The sequence below is a fragment of the Penicillium canariense genome (genome assembly GCF_028826845.1).
Source record: "Penicillium canariense strain IBT 26290 chromosome Unknown utg000002l_segment0_segment0, whole genome shotgun sequence".
Taxonomy (NCBI): Eukaryota; Fungi; Ascomycota; class Eurotiomycetes; order Eurotiales; family Aspergillaceae; genus Penicillium; species Penicillium canariense.
In genome coordinates this window covers 2,616,301-2,638,560 of record NW_026622729.1, presented here as the reverse complement: position 1 = coordinate 2,638,560, position 22,260 = coordinate 2,616,301, and the positions used below count along the sequence as shown (strand labels likewise).

The 22,260-nt window shown below is 53.2% G+C and overlaps 9 protein-coding genes across 9 annotated transcripts; 5 read left to right on the top strand and 4 right to left on the bottom strand.

Annotated features, from left to right (window-relative positions):
• Nucleotides 1-536: 536 nt before the first annotated feature.
• Nucleotides 537-4,110, top strand: N7482_004157 (uncharacterized protein; the record flags this gene model as incomplete). Its single annotated transcript, XM_056686282.1, has 8 exons — nucleotides 537-763; nucleotides 829-1,075; nucleotides 1,122-2,125; nucleotides 2,179-2,899; nucleotides 2,950-3,000; nucleotides 3,045-3,749; nucleotides 3,793-3,894; nucleotides 3,958-4,110. 8 exons carry the CDS (start codon nucleotides 537-539, stop codon nucleotides 4,108-4,110), a joined length of 3,210 nt encoding a protein of 1,069 aa, XP_056545024.1.
• Nucleotides 4,111-4,684: 574 nt separating this feature from the next.
• N7482_004156 (mitochondrial 54S ribosomal protein bL33m) lies at nucleotides 4,685-5,024 on the bottom strand (the record flags this gene model as incomplete). The annotated part of the gene is made up of 2 exons (XM_056686281.1): nucleotides 4,685-4,854; nucleotides 5,012-5,024. 2 exons carry the CDS (start codon nucleotides 5,022-5,024, stop codon nucleotides 4,685-4,687), a joined length of 183 nt encoding a protein of 60 aa, XP_056545023.1.
• An 846-nt stretch (nucleotides 5,025-5,870) lies between these two features.
• N7482_004155 (glycoside hydrolase family 75 protein) lies at nucleotides 5,871-7,473 on the top strand (the record flags this gene model as incomplete). The annotated part of the gene is made up of 6 exons (XM_056686280.1): nucleotides 5,871-5,915; nucleotides 6,158-6,439; nucleotides 6,499-6,564; nucleotides 6,622-6,758; nucleotides 6,812-6,960; nucleotides 7,010-7,473. 6 exons carry the CDS (start codon nucleotides 5,871-5,873, stop codon nucleotides 7,471-7,473), a joined length of 1,143 nt encoding a protein of 380 aa, XP_056545022.1.
• A 4,200-nt stretch (nucleotides 7,474-11,673) lies between these two features.
• Nucleotides 11,674-12,366, bottom strand: N7482_004154 (uncharacterized protein; the record flags this gene model as incomplete). The annotated part of the gene is made up of 1 exon (XM_056686279.1): nucleotides 11,674-12,366. The coding sequence occupies one exon, from the start codon at nucleotides 12,364-12,366 to the stop codon at nucleotides 11,674-11,676; it is 693 nt and encodes a 230-aa protein (XP_056545021.1).
• Nucleotides 12,367-13,656: 1,290 nt separating this feature from the next.
• On the top strand, nucleotides 13,657-14,199 carry N7482_004153 (uncharacterized protein; the record flags this gene model as incomplete). The annotated part of the gene is made up of 1 exon (XM_056686278.1): nucleotides 13,657-14,199. The coding sequence occupies one exon, from the start codon at nucleotides 13,657-13,659 to the stop codon at nucleotides 14,197-14,199; it is 543 nt and encodes a 180-aa protein (XP_056545020.1).
• A 1,276-nt stretch (nucleotides 14,200-15,475) lies between these two features.
• On the top strand, nucleotides 15,476-16,774 carry N7482_004152 (putative zinc metallopeptidase; the record flags this gene model as incomplete). The annotated part of the gene is made up of 1 exon (XM_056686277.1): nucleotides 15,476-16,774. The coding sequence occupies one exon, from the start codon at nucleotides 15,476-15,478 to the stop codon at nucleotides 16,772-16,774; it is 1,299 nt and encodes a 432-aa protein (XP_056545019.1).
• Nucleotides 16,775-16,843: 69 nt separating this feature from the next.
• On the bottom strand, nucleotides 16,844-17,932 carry N7482_004151 (NAD(P)-dependent alcohol dehydrogenase; the record flags this gene model as incomplete). Its single annotated transcript, XM_056686276.1, has 1 exon — nucleotides 16,844-17,932. The coding sequence occupies one exon, from the start codon at nucleotides 17,930-17,932 to the stop codon at nucleotides 16,844-16,846; it is 1,089 nt and encodes a 362-aa protein (XP_056545018.1).
• A 379-nt stretch (nucleotides 17,933-18,311) lies between these two features.
• On the bottom strand, nucleotides 18,312-20,333 carry N7482_004150 (uncharacterized protein; the record flags this gene model as incomplete). Its single annotated transcript, XM_056686275.1, has 4 exons — nucleotides 18,312-19,109; nucleotides 19,168-19,299; nucleotides 19,364-19,781; nucleotides 20,125-20,333. The coding sequence occupies 4 exons, from the start codon at nucleotides 20,331-20,333 to the stop codon at nucleotides 18,312-18,314; spliced, it is 1,557 nt and encodes a 518-aa protein (XP_056545017.1).
• A 305-nt stretch (nucleotides 20,334-20,638) lies between these two features.
• On the top strand, nucleotides 20,639-22,072 carry N7482_004149 (OSTA/TMEM184 family protein; the record flags this gene model as incomplete). Its single annotated transcript, XM_056686274.1, has 6 exons — nucleotides 20,639-20,705; nucleotides 20,757-20,904; nucleotides 20,961-21,213; nucleotides 21,272-21,397; nucleotides 21,452-21,601; nucleotides 21,659-22,072. The coding sequence occupies 6 exons, from the start codon at nucleotides 20,639-20,641 to the stop codon at nucleotides 22,070-22,072; spliced, it is 1,158 nt and encodes a 385-aa protein (XP_056545016.1).
• Between the last annotated feature and the right edge of the window lie 188 nt (nucleotides 22,073-22,260).

Sequence of the window (22,260 nt, the reverse complement as noted above, 5' to 3'; positions counted from 1 at the left end):
CCCGCGCATTACATACCCGAGACAGCATTGAATGGCTGGCAATTCCTGTTTCAATGTCCCTAGACTAGACTAAGACATAAAGTATGACAAAAATGCAAGGTCATACCGACTCATCTGCCGTAGTCGGGAGATATCTCCTGGGTTGATGTGTGAAATGAGATCAGGCTAAGTTGCTCGATTCAATTTAATACCGACATTCTGAGATCGATATTCCAAGATCTTATCCAGAGTCAGCTCAAGGCCTTACCTCAATGTGATTCGATCAAAATCCAATGAGCAGTCATTTAAGTTCATTTGACATAGACGAATTGGGTTGTTGGGGTGGTAGTCATTGCAAGCTCTGGCCGTCACGGGACGCCCGTACCTGCCTCATTGTAGTTCAGCATGCATCACTCAACGCCTACCCATCCAGTTCATCGGGAGATACAAACATTGTCTATGTGACTGCGTGCGATATCATCCAAATGGAGGAGGATCCATTGCATTTGCCCTCGACAGGCACTGTCTCCCCTCACTTTTCACCCCCAAGACGAACCATGCCGTCTGGCGACAGCCAAACGAACATAAAGACGCCGTCTCTCATGCAACGCCCCCAGAGCTGTGGTATTGATATGACTGGTTTCTCATTTACCAGGCCTGCCAATCAGCCAAAGGGATTCTCGTTACCGGCCTTGCCCCGGTTGAGCCACCTCGGCCATGCTTCACTCGCGGACTCGGGCGTGGGGGACACACAAAAGCAGATCACACACCATGCGAGGAAGCCGTAAGTCATATATATATATGATTCCTATTGATACACCTAAGAAGGCTCATTTCTTGGCCTGCCAGCAGGTCGTCCAACCCCATAGCCGACCCTGGACAGCAAAGCCTTGAACAATATCTTGGGAAAAGTACCTCAAGCCCGCAGTCACCACCATTAGGATGCTCCCATAATCAGGTAAAGGAGCCAAGGGTTGATACTACGAGCACAAAACAACCCGAAAATCCAATCTCGAGGGAACAGATCATCATAGACCTGGAGCCAGGAAGTGATACTGCGCTAACAACGCGGGCTATTGTTGATAGCGGCATCTTAGTGCGTACCAGTTCCCTATCAATGTGCGAAAGCTGACTCAAGAAAGCCCACTAAGTCACGCCTGGTTTCATCTCACTCTGTTCGAGACCGGAAGAGAGTTGCATCAGATATCCAGAACTTTTTTTCTCCACGAGCCCCTGCTCGACCAAAGGATGAATTTCGAATCTCCAAATCTCGCCGAGAGAATCTTAAGGCATTTCCTGGCCAGCAGCAGAGATCAATATCGAGCAACAAATCGGGTGTTCATCCGCTCACCGAAGAAAACCTGTTCGAACTGCTTATTGGCAGAATCAAACAGCGAGAAGAGAATGAAGCTGCAGCTGCCAACATTCAACGCCATATTGAAATACAGAACTTGCAGTTGAAGGAGGAAACCCAAGATCTGCGTACTCGGCTCAAAGTGGGCCAATTGCACCTGCAAGAAAAGGACACAGAGATCAAAAAACACCAGAATCAACTGGAAAACTGGAAGTCGAAGCTTCGCAAGTTCAAACAGGTTGTTGATGAGATAGGGCATGATCATGATGCCCTCAAAGAAGAGACTGATCAGCTCAAAGCCGCTGCTGCAAATCTAGAAAAGGAGAAGAATGACCTGCTCCAAGCCACTGAGGATGTCAATCTCCAGATTTCCCGGGCAGAGGGGAGAATTGACGAGCAGCGTGAAAAAATTGCCGAGAACGAAAAATGCATTTCTCTTCTGCAGCAGACTTTGACCACGACGGAAGACCAGAAAGAGTCCACCCAAGCAGAGCTCATCAAAGAAAGAAACCGCAATACTGCTCTGGAGTCATATATCCAGAACTATGCTCTGGCTCAAGCAAAACAGATTGGCTTGGTCAGAGAGGGCCAGGCAAAGCTCCTACAGGAGGTCACTTCAGGGCTGGGGTCAATTGCTAAGAATGCGACAATCTCCAAAGATAGCATTCTGTCGGAAACCAGAGCAATGTTCGATGAATGCCGCGCTTCCATCCAGACTTTGAGTGAGGAGTGTTCCTATAAGAAGGTGGAAATCGAGGGATTTACAGCTGATGCTCGAGATGCGGCTTCTCGGTACGTTTTCCAAACAAACCATGACAAGCAGATAAATTTACCTGTAACATCAGAATCGACGGGTTGGCGATGAAACTTACAGATAGCGTCGATAACAACACCAAGGTCAATGTCGGCGTATCTGGGTGCATTCAAGAGAGCTTGCACGCAATCCACACTCATGTTGGCATCAATTCGCAACTTTTCAAGCAGCTTGCCGATTGTGATACATCTTACGGGCGGCTGAAAGACAAGTTTGAGACCGTTGGGCCTACATTGAACAACCTCAATGCATTAATCAAGTCCACTATAGCTTCCGAGAGCAAACTTGCTCGGCAAATCGAGGACCTTGGCGAAAAGCTAGAGGAAGCCCAAATGCCGAAGGGTAACCCAGAACTGGAGGGACAGTTGATGAAAAAACTCACTGAAAATACGCAGCTGCAGCTCGAGCTTGAAAGAATGTCCTCGGAGGTTGACTCTCTCAAACAGCAGTCAGGCGAGAAGAATGCAAGAATCAGAGACTTGCAGCAATCCTTGGCGGAGACGATCAAGAGACAGGAAACAGCGGCAGATCGCAGCCAAAGGTTGGAAATCGAGAACACGGCCTTGAGGGGTCAGGTCGAGCTGAGCGATCAGAGAGCCCGGCATGAATTGACCACCGAGCATGCTGCCTCAAGAGACCAGATGAAATCCCAATTTGAACAACAATTACAGATTATTCAGGTAGAGAGGGATGAGCTCAAAAATGGCACAACAGTCATAATGAATCAGCTTAGTGGCGTTCAGAATGCCTTGGTAAGTTGCGCGGCAGAATTGATCAAACATATGCAGCTAACTGCCTCGAGATCGAAGCCAAGGAGCTAGTTGATGAGCAGAGAAAACTGCACGAGGCTATGGTACATCCCTCGCCTTGCCTTTTGTACATGGCTAATCTCCGCAGGCCAAAGAGACAGAGCAAGAGATCCAACAGCTGACTAAATCTTGCACTGAACATACGGCTCGCGTAGACTCTCAGACACTCGAGATACAGAAGTACCAAGAATCAGAAGTTGCATCGTGCATGGAAAGAAATGACCTTCAAGAGCAGCTCAGGAAGGCTCAGGAAAGGATTCACGAGCTCGAACAAACATTGGTCACTCCAGCTGGACTGGAATGCCCGCGAGAGCCGTCAGCCAACATTGTGCCTTTCGCAACTATCGAAAGCCGATTCTCGCCACAGCGAGCCACCTCGCCGTACGGCGATCCAGGAGCATTTGCTATGCTCTTCATGTCGGATGAGTTTTTGCTTTCGACTCCCCTTCACAAAGGAAGCAGCAACAGGGATTCGCCAAGCCGACCAGAGGATGTCATGAACGATAGCCAAACGCAGCCTGAGGTCGTCGATCCGGCTAAGGTCTTTGATATTCCTCCGGACATAGACCCGCCTCCACCCCGAATCAACACCAAGCGCAAAGCAGTCAACTTTGCCCCACGGCGAATCGAAGGCAGTGGCGGTAATACAAACGGGGCTGTTGATGCCCAGACTACTTCAACCGAGGTCCAGAACTCGACACGGGCTGAGAAGGATGTGGAGGAACGGATCAACAAACTTACGAAGCATACCCACAAATGGACTTACAGCCGTTCTCATGCTTCGAATACACAGGTCCCACATGAGCAGTTCATAGTTCCCACTTGTGCGGCAACAGTCGTACGCCGAGCAAGTCCGAAGGGTCTCGTCACTGCGAGCAGCATCAGAGAAGCAGGTGGCCGATCCAATGCTCGAGGTCGCGGCAGGCGGCGTTCGCGAGGTAGTTCATCACATCATTGATTCTCGGCCTTGTGGCGATTTGTATTCTAAAGATTGCAAACAGGGGGTCGCTACAGTGCCCGATTCAGTCAAGAAGGCTGAGTACTCCAACACTCAAATCGGTGGAATCGCCGAATCGAAGCCATCATTACTACTTAACAACCCCCAGCACGACTCGCAACGTCGTTCGATCATCGACTGGTCTCACCTTCGATGACCCCGGCAGATGTGAGTCGCCTGCACGTATAATACGACACATTTCCAACGTGCCTTGGCGTCTCTTCGGAGGAGGTGATCATTATCTTTCAACTGTCTTACCGCTGTGCTCGAATCCACATGGGGTAATTCCATTAGCAAGCAAATATAATCCGGAGAATGCGGAGTTACGTAGTGGAATGAAACTTTTATTTCAATTCAGAACCCAAAGCTTTAATGCTCTTTAACGCCAAACACAATGCTCCATCAAAAGGAAGTACACAGTGGAGCAGCCAAGGGAGAAAATCCCTGGCGTCAACACTTCCCAGGATATAATGTACACAAACGGGCCACTCGAACCAAACGTCCCCTTGTCACACTCGTCGATCTCTATGAGCTGCCTCGAAGCAGTGGTTGACATCGCGAAGGTGGATTCCCGATCAAAGGCGTCGCAATGTATGGTGTGAAGTGGAAAAAAGGCCCCCATGATCAAGACATGCGTCGCGACAGCTCTTCGGCGGACGTGGCACGGCGCAATCACGTCAGAAATGTCGGATCGGAGGACGAGCAGGCCGGAAACCACCGACTCGGCGCTCTTATTTCGCCTTTCCGCCCTTGGTCGCCTCGAGGAATAGCACCTGCTTCTTCACGACGGGGTCGTACTTGAGCATGGAGAGCGGGCGGTGCGCGCGGGGCCGGATCATTGTGCGGTAGAAGCCCGTCATGGCCATGGAGATCAGCCGGACGGTGACAGTGCGAGACTTTGCTGTTGAGAGATGCTCGTTAGCCCTCCGTCATGCGTCATGCGGGCTTGGGGGGACGGGGGTGGTGCTGCGGTCTCCGCTCCAGGATTGGGGCTGGGCAATTGGGTGCGGATATGGGCGGTCCAGACATGTGGCATTCGATTGTGGCTTGTTACTCACCTTTCTTGGCCATTTTGCTCGACGTCCCGGAAAGAATGGGTCGTTGGTCGATGGGATAAATTCGAGCGTGCAACGCCGGGCAAAACCGTCTACTGTCGGTGTCACGTGGTGTGCTTAGTCACGGGATCGGCATCCGGTATGTGCGAGGCTCTCGCGCTCTTCCCTTACTTTTCTGCTTTCTCTCGAGAGGCCTCATACTTTGCTTGTGATGTTTCTTCTGTATTTTCAAGTGGGGGGATCCTCAGACCCCGATCTGCGCCGGTAAAGGCACAGGCGAAGCCGGCCGAGGACAAGGATGTCAAGGGCAAGCTCGCGCCGAGAACTCCTAGTGCCAATCCTGGGAAGCTTCTTCAATACAACCTTGTCGCCTGCTGGTCCCAGAAGTCAGCACTATGTTTAGCTTAGGTCAAGCGCCTGACAGTCATTTGGGGTCGGGATGCAATCCTGAGGCAGATGGGTCTTCAGGAGGTTACTTCGCGTTGCCCACGAGTGGGAATAAGCTTGCGATGGACCAATCAGGGTGCCGGGCTTCGACACCAGGGCAGACGGGCATGAGGGGGCTGAAACAGGGTCTTCATGACGGGGCACTGAATGATGCAACAGTATCTGCTTGGCCTATCTGACGAGTACTGTTGAGTGATGCACAATTCACGTAGACGATCTGGAGTAAATCGGATGCGCGTGTTCTGCTGAGACGGCCACTCTTGACTTCAGCAGAAATAAACAGCACCAACAGCAATGCACGCTACGAGCTGTCGCAACAATCCAATCCTTCTCTTTCCGCCCCAAGATGTGGCGCCCCATAGCCATGTTGAAATCAGGCCCCACAGTCATCACGATCCACATTCATAACCCCAAAATGGCAAATCTTCACCGATCACTTGTAACTGTACGGCTCAGTCCGGTTAGTGAGTCTTAACGTCGGCTGCAATGGCCAGGAACTGTGATCCTATACGAGACGCCGCTCGGGCTTGCCGCACTCTTCACAGCGACGAGTGCGGTAAAGGTGACGTCCTGTGGCTCTCAGGCCCCTTGATGCGTTTCTGCTGTTTCTGCTAGAGAGTATATAAAGCATCTGTTATGTCACGCTTCGAACCATCACATCCGCACCGTCGCTCCTCAATTCTAACGTGATTTCCTTAACAGGAGGGCTCAATTACCATGGCACTCAAGCCTTCTATTCTTGTGGCCTCCCTGGCTTTGCTCGGCCCTGCTCTGGCCCAAAGCGTTGATGGCAAGCAGTACGACAACCCAACTGCTGGTCCTCCTGCGAGCTATTTCGCTGCTGCCACAACCGTCCCCGTTGCCGCTCTCCATAGCGCGGCTGCAAAGGCCAGTACGGCTGCGAAGGATGCGACCTACCCCGTCAATAACGACAGCGGGGCGGCAAAGTCTACTATCCACAGTGACTGGACCAACTTCAACGAGGTATATTATCGTCTCTCGAAGTTATCTCTAATCCCAGTCTCACATCCCCGGTGCTACAGGGCGCTGCTTTTGTTTGGGTCGCCGACATGGATGTCGACTGCGATGGCCTAGACTATCAATGCAAGGTAGGTAGAGTACTTCTTCCAGGCGGCCGGCGAGTTGGATCTTAACATATCATACAGGGCAACCCAGATGGACAGCCTCAGACCAACTTCGGTGCTCTGGCAGCATACGAAGTTCCATTCTTTGTGATCCCTGACAAGTTTGGCACGACCTACCAGGATGTCCTTCCTGGAAATAACGTTGGCGCTGTCATTTGGTAAGACTCTTTCCCTTTCTGAGGCCGTACTTGAAAGACTCATCTCCCTATAGTGATGGTAAGATGTTCTATGGTATCTATGGTGACTCCGATGGAGACGACCCTGAAGTCATCGGAGAAGCTTCTTGGCTGATGGCTCGTACCTGTTTCCCCAACGATGATCTGAATGGTAACAGTGGTCACGGTGGGGTCGATGTGACTTGTGAGTCGAACACGCCATTCATGAACAAGCACGCGACTAATATAACAAGACATTCTTTTCACCGGCGATGATGCGGTCCTCCCGAGCAGTGCTCTGAGCAAGAACTACGTTACTAACTTCAGCACGCTGCGCTCTATGGGGGACAAGCTGATCACTGCGCTTGCGCAAAACTTGAACCTCGCCGCTGGTGGCTCTTCCAGTGGCTCATCCACTACTTCCACTACCACGGCCTCCACTACTTTGACTACCAAGGCCTCCACTACTACCTCTAGCGGCTCTTCCGGAGGGTCATGCTCTTGGTCTGGCCACTGTGCTGGTAAGATCCACTTGTCTCGGGTCAAGTTCCTCTGTTCGTCGCTGATAGAAATCCTAGGAAGCTCTTGCTCTTCCGACAACGACTGCTCCGATGCGCTAGTCTGCAACAGTGGAAAATGCGCCACCTCTGGTTCCTCTTCTGGTGGATCCTGCTCGTGGGCTGGACACTGCAGCGGTAAGATCAACATCCCTCCGTAATGAATCAAATTCTAAATAGCGTTCCATCTAGGTGCTTCTTGCTCTTCCGATGATGATTGTTCAGACGCGCTAGTCTGCAGCAACGGCAAGTGTGCCAGCTCTTGAGTTTCTTCCCTTATGTTAGCCTGCTTCGCTTTGAGTTGGGGTATTTATGGTGAACTGATGTAAACATAAACATGAGATTTATTGATCCTTCTGCTTCTCGCCGATCACAGGTGGAAATCTTCTTTGAACGACACCAATACCCATTTTCTTTGAAAACGAGAGCGCATACCTGCAATAACTTGAGCAACTACGCAGAAATTTATTATGTAATGCGAGCTAAACCTACACATGTCGCAGGAAGATGCATGAACTCTCAGCTTCATCGCTTAGACCTCCTCTGGGCAACAAGTCAAGACTCTCACAAGCTTGCGCTCATTTCCAGGTATAATTCTTATGTTATACCTCCACGCTCTTACGGCTGAATTCCCGGACATTAAGCCCCGCAATACGCTAACCCATCTTATGAATGTACTAATGAACGCTGACTGTAAATGCACCCCCGCATTGACGGGGCCCATGACGAATCGTACATCCGCAAACGGAAAACGGTATTTAACGTCGACCGCAGCTCTTGGGGCGTTATTCCAATGACTTTAGCCCAGAGTTTGCCTAGAATACTCTAGACCTAGGGACACTATCGCCCGACTCGCCAAGCATTGGAATGTTACATCATGGACTCTCCACTTTTTCCGTTTTAAGGGAGCACTCCCCAGCAAGAGGGATCAAAACTTTTTAACGCTCTTGCGAAAATAGTATCAAAGAATCACCGAAATGAAGTCAAGTATATGGCCTCCCCGTCTCTTCCCTGGTTCATGCTTATATTTGATAACTAGGTTCTCCGGTTCTTAGTTATCTCTGTTTGTCATTTTTCTTCGGATCAAATTTGGCCTATCGCAACAACCAAGCTCCTATTGAGGTGAGTTGCGACTGCCCTGCAACTTTTTCTTTAGAAAGGATGTTGTCTGGCTGGGTTCTGTCCTTGCCGATGACGAAGATATTAGACGGCTCAAGATCTTCCCTTATTTTACTTATTCTTTTATTAATACCGAATCACATCTCATAGAACTCCGAACCGAGCCAATATAACTGCCAGAGGCTAGATGCAAATGCTTGTCCATTGCTTGACTGTCCAGTCCCTTGCAGAGCTAGTTATGATTGTGTGAACTTGTGTATCGGGGCTTGTTCACATGATTACGGCTGTGATACTAGTGGCGCAACTTGCATTAACGGGGAGGCTTGTCTGTGCCAATGTTATCCTATTGCTTAAGATATGGAGGTAAACTGCTCATGCCGTTAGCTCCAGTCAAGCCTGAAATCATAGACCTCTCATCTAAAGACTGCGGGCAATAATCCGCTCTTATCCCAGCAGAGAGTCGATTTGAAGGGCCTCATAGGCTACACACCGTCTTTTTTCGGTACGAGTTTCTTCCGTCCGACGAAAATATTCCATTCTCTTGCGAGCAAACGAGCGCGGAAAGTGGGCAGAGCTCCCTTCGGACCAACTGCCAATATACGTGATGAACTTCCAAAAGAGACTGCAAGTTAGGGCCGAGGGTCCTACCTCGGTGTCTGACATTGGCCTGTGATGCAAGCGCAGGGAGGCTAGCGCTTGATCTTCCAGCAAGTGCTTGGATAGGACCACCCAAGGCCTTCCTAACTAGCCCCAGTGGTCAGGGTAACGGGGAAATACATTACTCACGAAGATAAGTGTCGGATACTCTTTGTCACTACTTCTGTCGACCATATACGGGGTTTAGTACATTCGTGGAAGCCTTTCGGAAACAGAATTCTTTGCGACAGATCTGCGGATCATACAGCATATACAATGAATGTACCGGTCCCTGCTCACAGTATGAGAGCCGGAAATAGATGCTCAGTAAAGGAACTACAACCTGAGAATTGGCACAAAAAAGCCGCCAATCCCCGGCTAACGATCCTGATATCGTGCAGAATACGCAGGCGGCCTGATTTCATCGATAAAGGCCCTGCCAATGTATCAAAGTCCCGAGCAATCTGGGACGTCTCTCCTGCCGCAGCTCTAGCAGTTTCAACATGAGGATTTGCACGGTTGCGGCCAACCAATCTTGTTCTGGGACTTTAGAGACAGTTGGAACTGCCTGAACGGCGGCAAGAGAGACGTCCCAGATTGGTCGGGATTTTGATACATTGGCAGGGCCTTTCATCGAGTGATGGTGAAATTCTCATCCTTTTGCCCTGCATCAATTCTTGTTCTTCCCCCATCGCCATCTTTTCTTCCCCATCTTGCTGCAAAATCTTGTATCCCTGCACTTCCTCTTTGCGTTTTCAACATGAAGAAGCGTGGAACACATGTGGTTCCCCTAGTTTTCAGCAGTGATAAGGCTTAGTCTGTTCAGGAAGCCTCTAGTGTGCAGGATCTCGTTGATGAGGAAGCTATTGCTTCAGATATCGCTGATACCCCCGATGTTTTGTCTACATTTTCTCATGAACCCACTCCTATGTCATCTTCTGGTGCGCAATCTTCTGGTGATACTCCCCCTTCCCCTATTTCTCCTCCTATCACTACATCCCTAGCTGTTGCACCAGCTGCAGTCACTCCTGTGGCTGTAGTGGTGCCCTAGCCTGCACCAAATCCAACAAATCGACCTGTTTTAGGCTTGGATGACAAGTACAATCTGCTTACCGTGTCTTGCACATCCTATCTTGAACAAATCCACCTCAAATGCCCTGTTCAGCGGAATGTGGATTGGAGGCATGGTCCAAAGCCCTGCAAAACCAACATTCAGCTCCGGGCTGCACATGTTTAGCGAGTGGGGATTGTTGCTTCTGGTCAGGCACTATGTTACGCGTGGTGATTTGGAGTCAGAAGCGGTGTCCGAATCGGCCACACGAGGCATCCTTTCCTGGTTACGATCAGCCGGGTACCGTATCGGGGAAAGGCCGATTTACCCGCATGCATAGATCGATTTGGAAAGTACGGATGAAGATCTTGATGCGGAGGCAGATGAGGCTCCGGGAGAGTGGATCTCTAGGCAGCGAGTCATTTGTGGATCGGCTGGGCGGGACCGCGTAGGCAGGCATATCCACCTCTGAAGGTTTTAAAGAAAGGGGCACGACTAGGACAAAACATGCAGGAGTGGTCTGGACTCGGCGCGAAACACCCCCGATACCGTCAATCTGGGCATGGGCCTTTTTCCGCTCGACTTCGAGTGGCATCGATGAGACGTGACTCGGGTCATTCAGCAGGGGCGATCGCGCCCTTCACGGACAGCGCTGTGCGGCTGTCCCGCGGGAGAAATCAGCCACAACCCCGCAGGTGACTCGCGATCCGCCGGCTGGCCTGCCCGGGATGATCTCTCAGCCGGTAGGAGAATTGATGTGAAATAATTGGACAGATCCCGATAGGCCTTGCCAGGCATCGATATATGCATATATGCAGTTATACAAGTTTGGTAGTATACAGTGGGTCTAGAGTTTCTTAAAGAGACATAGATCTTTTTTCGGTATTTCCCGTTTCGGGTTATCCAGGCATCAACCAACAGTTCATCAAGCAAAAGCCACATTGCACAGAATCCTCCTCTCATCAACAAAACATAAGGAAAGTCATATCGGAAGAAAATCCCTCGAAGCAGTGCAGTCCATAGCGCACGCTTCTCCACAACGAGAGTGAGTCACGTATCAATGTCCAATGACAACATGCAGGAAGCCATAATGCATGAAAAAAGAGGGTCGCAACTTGCTGCGTCCTGATTGGCCACCCACCCTCCCTCCTGCATCCATGTACTTCGGAGGGTGGAGGCGCAGGCCAATAATGGCGCGAGCCAAGAGGACTCGGAACTATAGAGCTGAAGCAGGATTCGGATGTCCTGCTCAGCAGATACCAGATCTTTTCCAATCCGGGAGTCCGACATTGTCCCAGATGACTGAACTGAACAGATGGGCTTTTTTTGGGGGCTGCGTCCCAGTGCGCCATTTGGGTTTGGTTCTGTATGGGGGTGGTCGTCAAGTGGAAACGTGTTTGGGTTTCACACTTGGTAAGGACCGGCTTGCGGTCTTCCGGGAGGGTCAGTCAATGTCCCTGTCCCAGGCGTGGCGAAGTGAAGCTTCGTAATAAGTGGGTTTGGAGCATCGAGACGATAAGGCGGGTTCGTAGACACGGTGCGCTGATATCGGTTTTCAACGGTAGTAGTCCGAGCGCCGCCGAGCGTTAGTCGACTCGAAGATGCGCTCAACCCGGTCCTGGCGGTCCGAGTTGTACAGCGAGCCGCGGCTGTTGGAGCTGCGGTTGGGAGAGCCATGCGGAGAGGGATAGATGACGATGCGGGGTTTGCTGTTCGAGGGAGATCGCTCGATGATGCGGGTATTTGGCGAGGGTTGCGGCGATTCGGTGTGAGAGCGGGAGCGAGGCTCACGCTGCTGAACCATGGGCCCTGACCGACGAGGGCCTACCGGGTATGTGGCATCATAGGAGGTGCGGACAGAAGTCGACCGGTGGGGAGGAGTGGAAGGAGGTTGGACCGGCGGCGCGCGGCCCCGGCGAGGAGAGGCGAGGCGCATGCCCTTGTCAATGTTCTCGATCAGGGTGCGCGCATGGGAGCCCTGGTGCAGGAGCTTGACTCGCATGGGCTTGTTGTTCTCCCTGTCCACGACAGAGAAGTGTTTTCCATCCACGCTGTATAGATACGTGGTGACATCGACGGCATACCGCTGGCCACGCTCGCAGAGAGTGTCCTTGGCCGTCTCGAGAGCGAGCCCACATTGAGTGCAGTGGCTCACGTGGCGGTCGAAGAAATCGACCACGTTCCTTTCATCGTCATGGAGGTCGCGCACCACGACAGGTGGTTCGACGATCTCAATGGGGGCCGGCATGGTGTTGGAGCGGCCTAGTCGGAAGAACCGCCGGGTGATGTTGCGGGGATTGTCTCTATGGGGTCGCGAGAAGGGGTTAAGAGAGTAGGTGGTAGGGCGGTAGGGCGACACGGTGACTGATGTTTGAGGGTCACGAGAGAGACGGCGAATGACCGCCGTGTGTGGAGTCGATTGGCAGGTGGTGGTGGATGGTGATGTATGAGGAGTGGATGAGAGGGTGTCGGGAAACAGCAGGTATAAGTAGACGTGGGAAGATATCAAGTATGGAAGGAAGTCAAGTATGAAACTGGAATGGAGTCACAATCTTGCTGGAGGGGCAGGAGAGTATATATAGTTTTCCTGATTGGCAAGGCTCACTGCGGCAGCCTGGCGGGTCGGGTGTTCTTCGCAGGGACCATGCAGATCATGGCGGGACTCTCCACCGCACAGTCCCTGTGGAAGTCAAGTAGTTGACTACACAGGAGAGTACGGGGCACTCCACTCCACTCTATTACCAGAGAGCCCCCCGGCCAAAGTACAGCCTTGTCGCCCTCTTTGTGGGTCGCTAAACATATCCACTAACTTTCAAGCCGCCGCTAGAGTGTGGCTCAGTTGACACCGCTGTGTGGACATGGTCCGATCGCCTGATTGGCCCACAGCCACAGAGGGACGGTCTGCGTTACTGTGGTCGACTTGGGACTTGCAGTAGAACGAGGGGTATAGTTGACGCGGGTCATAATTGATCGGTGACGATGTTGCTGGTCGGTTCGGTTGCAGTAGCCCGTCTCTCATCTCCTCCAGCCTCATCGTCACCCTCTCATCGCGAGGTGTCCTGCTGCCTACGCCGTTCACTCCCACACATGTCATCCTTGGCATCAACCCCCTGCTGTGGCTTGAGCCTCTCGTGTTCCTGCGCCGCAGCAAGCGGTCTCGTGTCCCCCTTTCCCTCCCCCCCTCCACCCCAAAGGGACCCCGAGGAACATGTTCACGTCACTTGCTAATTCCCTCCCCACCTGGACTCCGACGCCATTGCAGGAAAGCAGGTTCCCGTGAACTTGCATCGAGGACCACTTCCTCACTCCCTGGTCCTGCGCCCGTTCCATCTGAGGCTCTTCCCCAGGGGCCCGTCCCCGCTGATTTGCCCCGCTGCCGCTGCCCTTTATGAACAGCGTCTACTGCGACATGAAAATCCCCGGGCCAGCCGTCTAGGAGATTTTACCAGACCTTCTCTGGTGCCAAATTTGGCGATACGAATCGGTGTTTCGGATGGTCGAACTCGCACTAAGAATAGTCCCGACGATCGGGGATTCAATGCGCGATGGTTCGGCCCCAACGCCCATCACCACACCACTGGGCCCGACCTCCTCAGCTGCAAGCCACAGTGCAACTGTTGCCCAGGTGGAAAGGTGTCGTTTTCTGGCAACCAGGCTGCTAAGCCTCAGCCACAAATACCGCTTATCGCTGCTTGTGATTCGACCGTTCGTATTCACCAGCCACGGCGTCTCTCCTCTCGTGGTTGCTGACATCGTGCCTGGAATAGCCACCACCCGCTCGAACCTCCTTCCAGGGGGCATACCTGTGGGCTTGATCGGTGACGGCAGGGTAGAGTGTTTTGAAATCTCTGCACTGGGGGTGAGTGCGCGCGATATTCTAACGTTCGACTCGCCCCAATGCCTCCTGTCTGCCTTCCAGGCCCCGGCGAATGTCCCCCTCGTGTTTATTCTCGATGCCTGGACCGCGCGCCAACACCTCCCAATCGATCGGGAATCGACTTGTGCTCTCATGGTCCCACTAGCCTTACCTTGGGTTAACGACTTGGTCAGCTTACCGACCATTGTCTCCCACCGTCCCTGAACCTCCCGCCGATTTGGGATCTAGCCTACATTAGGGCAACCCTCCCATACTCTTAATCCCGACGCATCTGATTCCCTTTTGCGGTCGACTCTTCAACCAGCCCTGCCGGGCTAGCTCAATCGGTAGAGCGTGAGACTCTTAATCTCAAGGTTGCGGGTTCGACCCCCGCGTTCGGCTATTCCTACAGAAAAACCTGAGATCCTATCTTTTTTGCATTTTTTGCACAAGAATTTTCTGATGCTTCTGGGCCTTCTGAGTGGCTGTGGCTGAGATGCGCCCCACCCGGTGGGGATCGGGCCGGCAAGAACTGGTCGGCACCCAGGTGAAGGTGCGCGGGCCACCGTACGTCAAGCGGGCAGATGACACTGTAGGAAAGAATCGAATGGTGCCTACGACGTAATGGCAGCGTCGTACGCGAGGGAAAGAAATAAAACTTAAAAATAACAGTAAAACAAGCAAATATGGTTTATACTGTAGGAGCAGAGGGGCGGCTGTGGCTGGTCCCCGGCCCAAGCGCAAGGCAGAATATGCCCGCCCCGCTGACGACTGACCGGGGTGTTTCTCACCGGGAGATGGGTTTTGGGATTTGGCAGAGCAGGCACCATTGTTTGGTAGGTAAGCAATGATGCACATCATATTCGCGTGAAGACTGTAGTCGACGTGCAGCTTAGTGGGGACTGGACTAATCCTATTTACCCTGCCCTCTAGATGGATGGGGGCCTTTCGCGTGTGTAGGTAGGTATGTTATCGCTCTGCATTATATATCTTCGACCGCCCGGGCCATGACCCACCCTCTCTGCTCTAGACGTTCAGCACATTAAGTCGGATACTAAGATCGTCACTGTCCTGGACGGGAAACTGGAATCACAGCCGAATATGGAGTTGACTAGCTACTGTAGCTATGTAGCTGTCTTCAATTGAATGAACAGTTGGAGATTTGGCGGCGTGGGGTGGGGTGGGGTAGGGGACCGGGAACTTTTATTGTGAAAACATGCTCTCCTTGCTTATGAACTACTCGGCGGGCATACGTCGCTGGTTCCCCATCGGTCTAAGGTTGCTTCGAGGGAACTCAATCTCCCGTAACCGCCCATGAACCGTTGCGCTATATATATCCGCCATGTACGCGCCGAAGGAGAACTGTAACCAACTTTTGAAACGAGAACTGCTATCTTGCTCGGGCGACTATGCAGCCACGAGGTAACCATGTTTATCTAGACACCCCCCAGCTGGGCTACTCCGACTAATCTTATCCTGTCATAACTCGCGCAGAGGACCCATGTGCCCCGGCGAGGATAAGAGTCGCTTGCATGATCTTCTGGATCGCTTCCGGCCGGATCTCACCCCCTTGGAGGGGATCTATCGAACCCTGCATCAGCAACCGGAGCTCTCTGGCCAGGAGGAGCAGACAGCCCAAATAGCAGCAGAGCACCTTCGATCCGTGGGATACGACGTCCACGCCAACATCGGCGGCCACGGAGTCGCTGGAGTCCTGCGCAACGGGGGCGGGCCCACCGTCCTGCTACGCGCGGACATGGATGCCCTCCCCCTCGAGGAGAAGACCGGCTTACCCTACGCTAGCACCCGACACGTCCAGGATCGCGATGGCGTGCGCAAGCCCGTCATGCATGCCTGCGGCCATGACTCGCATGTAACGAGCCTCATGGCGGCGTCGACGCTCCTGCATGCCGCGCGCGACCACTGGCGCGGCACCCTGGTCTGCGTGTTTCAGCCTTCGGAAGAGCACCTGGACGGCGCGCAGGCCATGCTGGACGATGGGCTGTACGAGAAAGTCCCCAAGCCGGACCTGGTGCTTGCGCAGCATGTAATGCGCATGCGTGCTGGGACGGTCAACCTGCGAGCAGGCCCGCTGCTCACGGCGGCGGATGCGTTTGATGTGAGGATCTTTGGGCGTGGGGGACACGGGTCTGCGCCGCAGACTACGATTGACCCGATTCTGATCGGCGCTGCGGTGGTGATGCGACTACAGTCGATTGTTGCCCGGGAGGTGGCGCCTGGCGAGGTGGCGGTGGTGTCGTGCGGCAGTATCAAGGCTGGGAATTCGCCGAATGTCATCCCCGACTACTTGGACTTGCAGTTGAGCGTGCGCACGTTTACCCCCGATGTCCGGGAGCACGTCTGCGCGGCAATCCACCGGGTCATCGAGGCGGAGTGCCAGGCGGCGGGTGCAGTCGAGAAGCCCACGATCACCCGGACATACTCTTGCCCGCCCACGGTTAACGATGAGCAGACCGTGGAGGTGCTTCGGGATGCCTTCCAGCCATATTTCCAAGAGAGCTTGGTCGACATGGAACGGCCGAGTGCCAGCGAGGACTTTTCGCTTTTGGCCACCGCGGCCGGGGCACCATATGCGATGTGGATGTTTGGGGGCATTGATGAGAACACCTGGGACGAGGCGGTTGCGAATGGTACCGTCAACGACCTGCCGAGTAACCACTCGCCCCTTTTTGCGCCAGTCATTGAACCGACTCTGCGCACAGGCGTGGATGCGATGGCTCTCGGAGCACTGGCATTTTTGGGACGGAAACGAGGAGTCAAATGCAAATCGTATCCATAGTAGTCATTAATCTTCCATAGCCCTGGCAAGCGCTCCCACTCTCTCAGTGAACCCCCAACCCTCAATTCCTTACATCCCAATGCCAAACGGCTCATAGTTCTGGCCCTGGGCCTTGGCCACCTGCACCACAATCTTCCCTCTCGCCCGCCCCGAGCGAAGCTTGTCGAACGCCTTGACCACATCCTCGAATCCATGCACGCTATCCACCTGCACCTTCACCACACCCTCTTGCAACCACTCCCCGAGCTGCACAAGCTGGCGCTGGATCGGCTTGTACATCAGAACCACATACTTCCTCCGACCACCGCCCAAGAAGGCCGGCCACGCAAGTCGGCCAGCCTGCGTCGTCATACTCGACGCACCAACCTGTACAAAGACACCGTCCTCCTTGAGGAAGTGGTGACACTGGTAGTACATCTCCGCCGGAGTGCCAATATGGTCCAGGATATGGTCAAATACCGTCCCCCGCGCCTTCAACCGGCCCACCAGATCCTCCTCGGCCGTGTAATCGATGACCTCGTCCGCGCCCAGCCGCAGACAAAGCTCCATATTCCGCGTCGAGCACGTCGCCGTGACATGGCAGCCCATCGCCTTCGCAATCTGGATCTCGAACGTCCCGCACCCCCCGGAACCCCCGTTAATAAACACCTTGTCCCCGGCCTTCACATATCCCTCCAGACTCTGAAAGGCCGTCTGGCCCGCGATCCCGACCGCGGCCGCAGAATTCACCTCCACACCCTCCGGCACGGCGGCAATCTGATCCGCCGTGACGATCATGTACTCCGCCAGCGAACCGAACTTGATCGGGTGCGCTGCCGAACCGAAGACAAGCTGTCCGTCCGCAATGTGCCGTGCCAGCGGACCCGTGGTCACGACGCGCCCGCAGAAGTCCATGCCCGGGGACGCCGGCGTGCCGATGTACAGCCGCGCAGGGAGGCCCAGTTCCGGGACTTTGTAGTCTGCTGGGTTCAGCGAGGCCGAAAGTACCTGCACCAGCACCTGGGCACCTAGTGGCGCGGGCGGTGCGCGGGCCGACGCGTCCAGCTGCAGGTTCTTCTCCAGGCCGCCGGTCGTGCTGGAGTAGAGCCAGGCTTTCATGGTGTCGGGTAGTGATGGCGGTGGAAGCATGTCCGGGGGCGGTGGTGATGGACCGGACATGTTGGGCCGCTGGTTTGCTTCGCTGTGCGCAAGTGTGGCCTGAAAGTGGCGCTGGTGGGCTGGTGGATCTCACCCGCGACTAATTGGCTGGCGGTGTCGTGGCTAGCGCAGGGTTGGGGGAGATCCTGGAAGATGGACGTCTGGCGAGGATGGCCGTTGAGAGTCTTACGCCAATTGCCAAGGGTGTAAGGCCACTCACCGGTCAGCGATGATTTCCACGCGGCAGCAAGTGGTGGAGGTGGTGGTCATAGCTTCACAGCACTAAGCGGGGCCGGAGATTTCGGGCCCGATATATGAACGCGGCGTGTATGGACGATACGGATTGCCAATGAACCTATTTTTGACCATTTATGTTGCTATTCGGAGTCGTACACATTTTCTAAGAGATCTCTGGTAGCTCCTGCAAGAAGACGTCCACCTTGGCGATACCCATATCATCTCGCAAGAACTTCAGGACAGTCCGGAACCACTTGGCTCTGTGCGCAAAGTCCTGTCCTTGGACCGATTCATGTTGCAGACAAATTAACGTAGAAAATGTGGACCACATGATCATATACGAACAAAGCCCCGGAATGCCTTCCGGAGTCGCAAAGGCGGATGTGCCGTCGGGCGAGATGTTCAGTGCGTAAGGCACGGACCATGCGATGTCGGTGACCAGAGTACGTATTGCATCGAGGCTGTTGGTCTTGATTGTCGTTAGATTCGCTGACGAGCACGGACGCTGGGATAAAAAATCAAGGATCTCAAGATGAAGTCGCAGGCGGGTGGTCCGACAAGCATTCCAGTCGCTTGCTGCGAGACGGTTTGAATATCGGTATGTATATTCCGGGGCTCCGGGAAAGGCGAGGAGTTCCCGGATCCAGGATGGGCTGTGCTCTATCGTGATGGCGTGTTTGGACAAAACTGACCACGCTGAGGGTAATGTGGTACTCCACGATTGGAGCTGGCAGTCCACAGCTAGGGCTTCTTCCAGGAGGATGAGATCTGCCTTGGCAAGCTCGTTAGGGTAGCCGGCGGTGATCAAAGTTGACTGCTCTCGCAGTTTCGCACACACTGCTGCAGCACTGGACATAATAATGACCAGTTGCTTCTTGAATTCCATCGGAAACGGAATTTGTTGTATCCAATGTTGCAGGTGTGGCGGAGGGGATTTGGCCTCGGTGACGTGGTATATGACCTGGTAGTTTTCAGTTGTGTTTCTTGTGCTATTAAGCTCCAGACACGAAGACACTTACCATATGCACACATAGAATGGCCAGATAATGGTCCTCGTCCGTCAAATTGCGATTATCTCGGTGAGCCAGAATCGACTGGGTACCTTGCATGTGGGTGATCCAGGTGCCGTCGCGCGCCGCTGAGGTGAGCATCTACAGACCATCAGCTGAGGACAAGTGTGCAAGCTCGGGTTGAAAGCCACTGCTATAGACTAACCTCATACATTCCTAGAAGAAAAATGACCATCAGAATCTCGTCGCGCTGCATATCCGCAGGATCGCTCAGCGTCGTCGCCAACTTTTGCAGCGCCCGTCCATAATGTATACCGCTTGCGGCCTTAGCTTCATGCGACTTACATCGCCCGTGGAAATTTGCATAGGCCACCGCAGCCACCACCGATACTAAACAGGAGTTCGGGGCTGTCGTCGACATCAGCTTCGGCAATCTCTTGAGAGACCCCGGCCATGGGATCACAAAGTCATAACAAAGGCGATTGTATGCGGCTTCATAGAGTGATTGACCTGGCAGCTGGGTGATGATGTTCACAATAGATTTGTCCTTGTCCTCGGCTCGCCGGCGCCATTTCTTGGTCGCTGCCGTTTGGGCGAATGTGTTCTGGTCCCGGTGGAGAAGGCTGAATTGGTCTTGGTATACACAGTCCCGGCCGCCTCTTTGGCAGCGATGGCAGCATGGTTTAATCTCATCGCACTAGATTGCTATCAGCCTCGAGGGCACCGAAAGAGGAATGCAGGTGGCAGCTGGCGGCTACCTTGACTTTCAGTTCGCGGCATCGGCGACACCCTTTGCTCGGGCCTCGATTGTTGGGCATGTCGTCAGCCAAGAGTTCTCAGGCGCAATTTATACAGCCAAAGGAGATGATGATTAGGCAGAGATGAGACAGAGTGAACAGAAAATTGAAGAGGGAAAAGATGGATTGAAGCTCATCACCGCCTCACGCCTCACGCCTCATGCCTCACGCCTCACAGCCCCCATCCACGGCGATCTCCACGGACAGGACCGCATCGCCTACTCCAAAAGGCTTAGCGCTTGGCCCCATCTGCACTTTGGCAAGCCCCAACCAACCACAGCCACCCGCGGTATCCAAGCTGATCGCATTGCTTGCCACAAACGGAATAGCGTGCAGGAGGCTTGTTTGAGAACCGCTGGCCTCAGGGCTGACGAGCATTGGGCGGTTGGCTGATTACTCGGGTTCAAGCTTAAGGGGCCGAAACCAAGGGGATAGAGAAAAAGATCAGCAGAGATGATGGAAAAGCCGACGCCAGCGTGGCTGCGCAAGCGCCAGATGGAAGCATACCGCGAGGATATAAAGTCTGACGCCCACCGTGAATAGCACACTCTTCCAAGCAGCCCGTCTCTTCCCTTCCAGCACGAGTAGACTTGCTTGTCCTTCTATTGTTCCGGTTCCGGCTTGCGCCCCAGTATAGATTTTCTCCTTGACGCTCAAGTTGTCGCCCTGAATCGTTTACAATTATGGGCCTATTTGACTCTTTCAAAAATGACAATGCAACTTGTCCTGCGCCTCGGCCTCTCGTGGCTGGTATGTCGCCCGGCAGGCCACAACTGAAGAAGACCGAATTAATGAGTTTAGATGCATCCGAAAATTTCGTGGGCGGCTTCACTTTCCACCAGTTTAACATGATTCTTTCCGGGGCCTGCACGGGAATTACCTGCGTGGTGATCTTGGCTTCGATGGTCATGCACTCGTTACGCTTCAGTAATCCGAGCGAGCAACTCAAGTGCGTTCATTTGGGTCGGATGCAGAACCGTCCATGAGTACTGATGCGTCCGATAGAATTATGCGAATCGCTACCTTGCTCCCTCTTTATTCGATCTTCTCCATCATCCCCATTTGTTTCCCCAACGCCTACGTTTACCTGGTGGGGTGGATCGAAGTTTTCCAGGGCATCGCCCTCTACACGTTTCTCATGCTACTCTGCGAGGTTCTTGCTCCCCATGACCGACACCGTGTCGACTTCTTTGCTTCTTTAAGGATTCCCAAACGGAGCGACAAGAATGCGACCACTGACGGCTTATCCTGGCTCCAGGTTAGTTGTTTCTGCTTCTGTGCCCACGTCGCAAAGAATGTTGCTCATTTTGATCCAGAGAACGTGGTATTTTGTCCTCCAGTATCCGATCGTCGCCGTTGTCGTTGCTATCGCCCAATGTATAACCGAAGCTGCAGGCGTCTACTGCCTGGAAAGTAGCAACAGGCATTTTGCTCATCTCTGGGTATATGCGACACATGCCAAAACTGCACGCTCATGACTGACACCCCATTGGTAGCTCAATATCGGCCAAGTTCTATCGGTATCCGTTGCGATTATGTCGATCATTCGATTCTATGCCCACCTCAAGTCCCACATGCAGGAGCATAAACCATTGACCAAATTTCTGGCTTTCAAAATGGTCATTGGTCTGGTCTTCTTAGAAAAGGTAAGCCCCCCGCGCGACTCAAGTTGACCGAACAGAGATCTAACGAGTAGGGGGTAGCTCATCTTCCTGATCCTCCACTCGACCAATGCCCTCAAAGAAAGCTCAACGCTGAGCTACGCCGACGTATACATTGGCATACCGACGATGATCATCTGCATCCAGATGGTGCCATTCGCGTTCTTCTTCCACTACGCATACACTACAACGCCCTACCGCGTGAGTAACAGCAGGGCTCGATCTGGGACCTCCCAGGGATATTCCGCTGTGGATGAAGCAGAGGCGGCCCGAACGTACAAGGTGCGCCAGTACCAGGGTGGCCCTCTGGGTCTCTACGCTTGGTTGGCATTTTTCAATGTCTTCGAATTTGTGCGTGAAATCACATCGACATACCGGATGCTGCGCGAGGGACGGATGCGGTCCGCGGATCTCGTAGAGTCGGAGGAAAGCTATCGAATGCAATATGGCATGTAACTTGACGGCCGATTTCTGATTTCATTGTTGATTTTATAATGTTCACTGGGTAACGGCTGGGAAACGGAGGAGTATGGCGCGGAATTTTGGAGCCATTGATCTAGGAAAGATAGAAGTGTTTACGTCTTATGCCATAGAATAAATCGTGTGCTGGTCTATTGCAAACCCAGAATTTGATCTAAGCATTA